An 8,142-nucleotide genomic window follows, 5' to 3' on the forward strand; every position below is an offset into this window, starting at 1 on the left:
TTCAATCCCACATGATAGGATTACAGGGAAGTGCCACCATTCCTGTCTGTAGTTTGTTCCCGCCCACATTTTTTTCTTTTCTTTTTTTAAAAATTTTTCAGGGGAGTCATTGCAATGTCTTCATTACTTCCTCCCTTAACCACCCAGGTTAAAGAACCAATCTGAGTTCCAGTGCTAGTTCCAAACCTAGCTGAGGACTTAGTGTAAAACCTACAATGATATTTTCACTTGGCTGTTTTTGACTCTTTTTCCTCTACTTTTAGCCAACTGGCCTATCTTCTCTATGAAAGAAAATGTGACATGGGTGAGTGAGTTTATCCTCATGGGTCTCTCCAGTGACAAGCACATCCAAGCTGGACTCTTTGTGCTCTTCGGGGCCTCCTACCTGCTGACACTGCTGGGCAATGGGCTCATCGTCCTCCTGATTGCACTGGACCCACGACTCCACCTGCCCATGTACTTCTTCCTCTGCCATCTGTCAGTGGTGGACATCTGCTACACCTCCAGAGGGGTCCCCCAGATGCTGGCACACTTCCTCATGGAGAAGAAAACCATCTCTTTTGCCCTCTGTGGAACCCAGCTCTTCTTTGCTCTGACTCTTGGAGGAACTGAGTTTCTGCTGCTGGCCGCCATGGCCTATGACCGCTATGTGGCTGTCTGTGATCCACTAAGATACACAGTGGTGATGAGCCCAAGGCTCTGCATGCTTCTAGCAGGTGTCTCTTGGTGTGTGGGTTTAGTTAATTCTGCTGTAGAGACAGCAGTCACCATGCGCCTTCCCACCTGTGGGCACAATGTGCTCAACCATGTGGCCTGTGAGACACTGGCACTCGTCAGGTTAGCTTGTGTGGACATCACCCTCAACCAGGTGGTGATCCTGGCCTCCAGTGTGGTGGTGTTGCTGGCGCCCTGCTTCCTGGTCTCTCTATCCTATGCCCACATTGTGGCTGCCATCTTGAAGATCCGTTCCACCCAGGGACGCCGCAAAGCCTTTGAGACCTGTGCCTGCCACCTGACTGTGGTCTCCATGTCTTATGGGATGGCCCTCTTTGCCTATATGCAACCCCGTTCCACAGCCTCTGCTGAGCAGGACAAAGTGGTGGTGCTCTTCTATGCTGTGGTCACCCCCATGCTGAATCCTCTCATCTACAGCCTGAGGAACAAGGATGTGAAGGCTGCCATGAGTCAAGTTCTATTGAAGAGACTTGAGTCAAAGAATTAGGAGATAACTTTCAAAAGGAAAGGTGTTCTTCTGAAGGTTGTGGATACACTTAAATTGCAGGTCATATGTGTGGCACACAGCAATGCCTGTCACTGACTCTGATTTCCCAATCTTGGCCAGCACTGGGGATGAGCCACTCACATGATCTGCCCTTAAGTGTGTAAGGGAATAACTATCATGACCTAAATCTACACGATGCTCCTTTGAGGTAATAGAAAACAGAATTTTATCTCTGGTCCTTATTTTGGTCCTTGCTTTAATTCAAGAAAACAAATTACAGCACCTTTAAGATGTAGAGACCATGCAGAAAGTTAAATGAAATACGTATATTTTCTTAACAGACAGGAAGAAAGAAAACATGATAGCAATGTGTATGAACCAGAAAGGAAGGTTAGTTGGGACACCACAGCAGTGCACACAATGTACTTTGCCAAAACTCTAGTTCTGGATGACAAGATGGCTCAATGGGTTAAGGTAATTGACATCAAGCCTGATGACCTGTGTTTGACCCCCAGGACCCACATGATGAAAGAAAAGGTCTGACTCACAAGTTATTCTCTGACTTCCACAAATCTACCATGGTATCCTCTTACCTACCACAACATACACATACACAATAAATAAATAAATAGACAGATAAATAGATAAATAAATAAATAAATAACAAGCAATCAAACAAATGGAGTCTGCTTTCTTTCTAAAATCTGTAAACATGTATCTAACTTTTCTTCAATCTATGAGAAAGAAAAAAAAATCTGTAAGTTTCAAACTTGTCTGGGCCCGAGGAATTAACAAGCTTTAGGTCAGAAGTACAAAAGATGAGATGGGGTTGTAACTCAGTCAGTAAGGCACATGCTGGACAAGTATGGCAATCTGAGGTGGCTGCCCAGTTCCAACATCAAATGATGGGTGTGGTGCCTGGAGAGATGGCTCATATTGATGGGTATGGTGCCTGGAGAGATGGCTCAGAAGTTAGAACCACTTGCTTCTCTCATAGAGACCTGGGTTTAGTGCCAAGCACCCACAAAGCAGCTAACAGCTGTCTGCAACTCCAGTTCCAGGGGATTTCACACCCTCTTCAGGCATCTGTGAACATCAAATAAATACGTGGTACACATACATACATACATAAAGGGAGAACACCCATACACACAAAATAAAAATGAAATAAATAAGCGTTTTAATTTTTATTTATTTATTTATTTATACTTTATTTACTTTGTATCCCCCCTCTAGTTCCCTCCCTCCTCCCCTCCCAATTCCTCCCTTCCTTCCCCCTTCTCCAGATACTCCCCTCCCCAAGTTCACTGGTAGGGGAGGGTTTCTTTTCTTCCTTCTGCTCCTAGTCTGTTAGGTCTCATCAGGAGTGCCTGCATTGTCTTCCTCGGTCCCCACTCCGAAAGGCAAAGAGGATAGACTCCAGAAGAAGAAGAAAACAGGAAACAAGTTAGGAGCCTCCCACAGAGGGCCTCTGAAAGGCTCTGCCCTGCAGACTATCAAAGCAGATGTTGAGACTTATGGCCAAACTTTGGGCAGAATGCAGGGAATCTTATGAAAGAAGTGGGAAATAATAGTAAGAGCTGGGGAGGACAGGAGGTCCACAAGGAGAGCAACAGAACCAAAAAATTTGAGCACAGGGGTCTTTCCTGAGACTCATACTCCAACCAAGTACCATGCATGGAGATAACCTAGAACCCCTGCACAGATGTAGCCCATGGCAGTTCAGTGTCCAAGTGGGTTCCGTAGTAATGGGAACAGGGACTGCTTCTGACATGAACCGATTGGTGTTTTAATTTTTTTAATTGATGTGGTAGAACATGATTATAATTCAGAGGGATAACAGAAGGAATAGGATTCTTGGTGCTCCTCACTGGCCAAGTAGACTAGCCAAATAGGCTGACACCTGAAATTCAATTCTGGTTTGTTTTTTGTGGTTTGTTTTGTTTTGTTTTGATTTTGAGACAGGATTTCTCTGAGTAGCCCTAGCTGTCCTGAAACTCTCTCTCTGTAGACCAGGCTGACCTCAAACTCAGAGATTCTCCTGAGTTCTGGGATTAGAGGTGTACAACACCACCACTATGCCCCTGGTTTTCATACACTCGAACACACATTTTTACATACAGTGCTTGTGTAAGGCAGCTCACGCATACATACACACACAGACACATAATATATGTATGAGTCACATGACTCACACATGGTCCAGCTTAGTAAGGTGGTCAACACAGGCAGAGTCTTGGGTTGGTGATGGTCATGATTTCCACAGCTCTGGGCATGTGCAAGTCCCACAAGCATCACTTACCTTCTTTCTCTTTCCAAATTGCAGGGAGGGCAAATGGCAGGTCACCAAGTAACACATTAAAGACCTCAGACAGATGCTAACCAAATCCTCTTGCTAACCCTCAGGAATGCAGTCAAAGCACACATTGACCAGAAGGCTATATCACACATAAGCAGAGGTGAGCCAAGGTATTAAGCAAGGAAAGAAATCTGTTTCTCCATCAGAAACAATTTAACAAACACCAAAAATTAATGAGTTCTAATCACCCTAGATGATAAAAACAAAACTGAGATAATTTGATCCTCATAAACATTTAAAACAACTATTTAAAAACCATAAGCAAATATCACTTAACAAAGCATAACTGACCTCTCATCTTTCCAACAAGACTAAACAAACTCTGTAGCATAATTCCATGCACTGGGAACAGGTTGAGTGAAATAGCAGGAGAGAGTAGGGCAGATGTTAAGTTTCTGGTGAAACCTTTTGTTTCATTGGCATTCAGCATCCTCACAATGTCATACAACCTCATGTCTTTCCACCTTTAGTCCATTCTTATTACACTCGCAACTAAACACCATTCCAACAGGGCAGCCAGTCCTTCTACCAGCTCTTGAAAACCACTGTGGTGCTTTCCATCTATGGGCAGTCCTAAAGGATGTGCCCTATTGTGTCTACAGTTCTCACTTAGCATAATTTATTTTTATTGTGACTGAATGAGAAATAAATCACAGCTGAAAAAGATGGCTCAGCTGCTACAGGCTAAGACTCACAACAAAAATGTCAAAAATAAACCCATGTAATGTCAGCTATCAGATTCTTGACAAGGGTCAAGAAAGGCCAGCCAGCCTTTCTTGCCTCTTTAGCAAATGCTGCTGGGAAAATTGGATACAAATGTAGAAAACTAAAACTAGATTTTTATCACTTACCCACTGCAATGTCAATTCAAAATGGATCAGAAACCTTAACATGAGATCGAAAATTCTGAAACTTTTCTAAGAAACAGAACATTTCAAGATTGAAATGGAAGTTTCTGGTTTCTTTGAAGACTCGGTTGAGTCAGGTAATGTTTTGCTGGAGGTTGGCTTGTGAAAGGGCACATGATGTTTCACTGTGAGCTCTCTTAAACGAGGAGCATGACTTTAGCCAGCTGAGGAGAGGAGATATATAAAAGCCCACACACAGGGAGACATTGTTTTTTGTATTAACATTTCTGCACTGATCTTCGTGCTTCGACATGACTTCACAGAAAGAAATGTTCCAGAGAACTTCTCAGGGGAATCCAGCTGAGTCAAGCAACTTTCACTGACTTGTCCTGATCTTCTAAATCATGCTGATTCATATTGCTTCTTGGTGTTGGTCTCTGGACTGGACTGCTGGTATCCAGACAATGAAGATTAGACTCATCCCAAAGAACGACTTCTGAAAAGGTCTACAACCCCCTTTACCTAATAACTTTCTTTCTCTCCTACCTCTGGTTAGTGGGTGGAAGGGAGGTAGAAGAGTTTAGGAGCCCTAAATGAAGTAGGTTAGAAAACCTAAGCCTACACAAGATAGAGGTTGACTTGTTGACTCAGCCTCTAGTCCAGCTAGCCATTCCAAGCTGTCCTTCCATCTGGTTTCTGCATAATCTTATGGTAGACAGAATCATCAACCAGCCCACAGGCAGAGATCATAAACCTAAGCCTTTCCTCACACTCCGCATAAGTTCAACTTATCTTCTACTGCTCCCTGTGAGGTACTGTGACCAGTCTCTCCTGCCCTGTGAGTGACAACACAGTTGGTGTCGTGTGAAGAATTAGGTCATGTGATCCAGATACAGCTCTAGTCCTGTTCTAACCTAGAACATAATGTTGGTCCCAGCATTTCTACTCTCTAATTCCCGTCCAATTGCATCCTTTTTTTTTTAAGAAAAGAAGTTGAAAGTGCTTTCCCAGGGTTCTTCCAGCTTTTTTTTAACGTCTCTACAATTCTCATATTGTCCTCATCAATAGAAAAACTTTTGGTGACTACACTGGGCACTAGAAGGCATATTTGTGACTGAAGCTTGCTGAAAAAGAATTATGCTCTGGAAAAATCCTGGGCCCTAGAAACTTAGCAGCTGATACTGTGTGGAACATGTTTCTGGTCTTAACCAGAAAGAAGAGGGATAGAAAGTAGAACCAATTATTCTATCCTATATCATTCACACCCACTCTCGCCCATATTCTAGCCCTTCTAATCAATTAGTAGTGTGGGTAGAAAAGTATGTATGCCACATACTGTTATATAAGTATACACTTATAAATACAACCTGCTGAGTCCCTTTAGTGTTGCTTATGTGTTTAGGGCTGTTTTTGTTTAGACAACCTATCAGATGGCCCATTCCTGGAAGAGACACCTTCTTCCTCCATCAGCAGTTATTAATTTTCTGTATCTTTTCATGTTGGAGTTATAAGTTACCTCAATCCACACTGACATGTCAACTGGTCTTGTCATTATATGGTTGCCAAACAAGACCTGAAAATTGACACCACCAGTTGGCATGCCTACATGTAATACAATTTTAACTACACTTCCACCCCCCCTTCCCCACTTCAATATATTTTTTCTCAATTAAGTTTTTCTTGGACAATTTAATGAATATTCTAATATATCCTAACTATTCTGATCCTTATCTTATCTTCTTCTTACCCCTGTTCAATCTCCTTTTCCCTAAAAATGCCATTCTCACACTCATGTCTTCATAGATTTTTTTGTTGTTGTTGTTGACCCATTGAATTTAGTAAGGACCATCTGAGTAGATATAACTATCAATCAAAGCCTGATGGACTTGCCAATGATTATCCCTCACCCAGAATCTATCAGTAATCATTGGGTAAGGAAAGAGCTCCATTTGTCCCTCCCTCATCAATGAATGGCTGTCAGGCCCAGTTTTGTTCAGGCCCGGACCCAGTTCAGGCAACCGCAGCTACTGTGAGTTAATAATTGCAATGTTTATGTTGTGTCCAGAAGATGTGTACTTCCTTAAACCCTTTAAAAGCTGCTCAGTTTCCCAAAGATAATTTACTAGTGCTGGATAGTAAAACAGTGGGTTATATTTCATATCATTTGTATACATATTTGATAATATATTTCTGTATCTTTGTTGTAGACATCTATACATATTGAATTCAAAGAAGAAGAAAATATAAATTATGATCTTATTACCCAGAGAAAGCCTGTGGATCCTTCCTGGACTCCAAGTTTTTCTACTTTTGAGATTTCTATAGTCATCCAGTTGTATAGACATATATTTTACCATTTTCCAACCTACATTTATTATGTAGTTATGTATATATCATCAAAATGTATGGGAAAGTAGATAAGATGCATTTTTATAAGAAAGGAAGCATTTTAATTTACCTGGTCACATTTATTCTGGAAATAATACTTAATAATTCTCTTTTATCTTTGGTAGAGTTCCATCAGTTCATACAAGAGATGCCTTTTGGAGTCCAACCTCTCAGCATCACTTTTCTTTCTTCCTCTTTCTCATGATGTTGTTCAATTTCTTTTTTATTTTTGCCTTCCCTCTTTCTTTTGGCTACAGTTCTCAATTAAAATTTCCACAGATCTTGAAGCTTGGAAGATTTGCAGTCTTCTGGGGTCATAAGCTAAGGGATGAAAGGAAGAGAGATGAACCTGAGATTGTCTGAAGGAGAAGTAAAACAACATTATTCAGGTCTGTTGTCATTAAAGTGATGAATATGCATATCATTGTTATTATTATTATTATTATTATTGAAAGCCTTGATGTATAAAACAATATCTGTTTTATTCTCCTCACCTTAATAAAAACCCAGGCTCTCCACAAGGACCAAATATATCTGAGCACAAGGGTCTTTTATGAGACTGTTTCTCCAACCAAGGACTATGTATGGATATAACCTAGAACCTCTGCTAGGATATAGCCCATGGTAACTCAGTGGGTACCCTAGTAAGGGGAACAGGGACTATTTTTGACATGAACTCAATGGTGGGTTCTTTGACCTCTCCCCCCCTAAGGGAGAAGCAGCCCTACTAGGCCACAGAGGAGGACTTTGCAGCCAGTCCTGAAAATACCTGATAAACCAGGGTCAGATGAAAGGGGAGGAGGTCCTCACCTATCAGTGGACTTGGAAATGGACAGGGAGGAGATGAAGGATGGAGGGTGGGATTGGGAGGGAATGAGGGAGCGGGATACAGCTGGGATACAAAGTTAATAAAATGTAACTAATATTAAAAAAACTAAAAATTAAAAAAAAAAACAGGCTCTATTTCCATGCTCAATTGGTAAATGCTGGAAGAAAAAAAGTCTTTATCTGTCACTGCTTCAAATTCTAATAATACCATAAAAATGGAAAGCTGTAGAAGACAACCAAAGTTTGGAAGATCAAGGGGTTTTTGTTTGTTTGTTTGTTTGTTTGTTTGTTTTATCTCATTCACCTTTTAATGTAAAATGTTGAAATTTCTTTAGAAGTTTTTAGTCCAATTTTCCTATAAGCATGTTTAATTTTATATTTTTCTTTTTTATTTTTATTAATTACACTTTAATATGAGATCAAACTAAGCAAAGAAATCACAACATGATGGACAGGTGATATTGGAGACCAAGAACATTTTAATGACTTTGAACTTG

General features: G+C 41.0%; 1 protein-coding gene across 1 annotated transcript; it reads left to right on the forward strand.

Annotated features, from left to right (window-relative positions):
- The first annotated feature begins 283 nt into the window (after window positions 1-283).
- Window positions 284-1,222, forward strand: LOC110558421 (olfactory receptor 2F1-like). The gene has a single exon (XM_021653306.1). The coding sequence runs from the start codon at window positions 284-286 to the stop codon at window positions 1,220-1,222; it is 939 nt and encodes a 312-aa protein (XP_021508981.1).
- Window positions 1,223-8,142: the final 6,920 nt, after the last annotated feature.

Source organism: Meriones unguiculatus, chromosome 3 (genome assembly GCF_030254825.1).
Source record: "Meriones unguiculatus strain TT.TT164.6M chromosome 3, Bangor_MerUng_6.1, whole genome shotgun sequence".
Lineage (NCBI taxonomy): Eukaryota > Metazoa > Chordata > Mammalia > Rodentia > Muridae > Meriones > Meriones unguiculatus.

Bases quoted from the DNA above. Each gene is read 5' to 3' on its own strand.
- LOC110558421 (XM_021653306.1), top strand. From the start codon at position 284: ATGAAAGAAAATGTGACATGGGTGAGTGAGTTTATCCTCATGGGTCTC.